General features: G+C 49.0%; 1 protein-coding gene across 1 annotated transcript in view; it reads right to left on the bottom strand.

The window, feature by feature from the left end:
- Window positions 1-580, bottom strand: part of LOC119594633 (vang-like protein 2) — a gene marked incomplete at its 3' end in the record, with an annotated part of 15,594 nt that overhangs the window by 10,737 nt on the left and 4,277 nt on the right. Inside the window, 1 exon segment of the mRNA XM_037943682.1 lies at window positions 17-167. Within this exon segment, the coding sequence (XP_037799610.1) occupies window positions 17-167 (151 nt within the window).

Genomic DNA, 580 nt, shown 5'->3' on the forward strand with positions numbered 1-580 from the left:
GTTCCCCTGAACCCACCTGGAAGGACTCTGAGCGCACGGAGGTGTTCCCCGTGATGGCGGTGGTGTTGTCTCCCCAGTTGTCGTCCTGAGGGAGGATCTGCACCTCAATCACCTCTCCCCCCATCCCCCCGTCGCCGCCTACTCCGGCCGTCATCTCGCTGACACGCCTGCGGGAGGAAGCCAGGGGTTGGTGCGACGCATGGAAAGGAGGTGGCGGGGTGATGCAAAGCGGGAGTGTATTACAGGTGAAACATGAAGTATACGATATAGAGCAGTTCTACTAAGAGTGTAGGCCAACATAGCGGCTACAGAAACCTGTCCATAATGAGGCCCCATATTAGTACAATAGTTGAAAAAATAAAAGCCAAAACTTATGTGGGCAGTTATTTACCGACATGAATAAATATTACCACGAATGTTTCAATAATACTTTCCAGCTCTTAAACAGATAACAGTGTGGCACAGATATGCTACCGATCTTTGATACAATGGAAGAGAACTGCCGTTCCCCCAACAAAACTCTCCAGAAAGGGGAATTACTGAATTAGTAATGGGTGATGTATATAGAGATGTACATCGC

The sequence above is a fragment of the Penaeus monodon genome, chromosome 34 (genome assembly GCF_015228065.2).
Source record: "Penaeus monodon isolate SGIC_2016 chromosome 34, NSTDA_Pmon_1, whole genome shotgun sequence".
NCBI lineage: Eukaryota > Metazoa > Arthropoda > Malacostraca > Decapoda > Penaeidae > Penaeus > Penaeus monodon.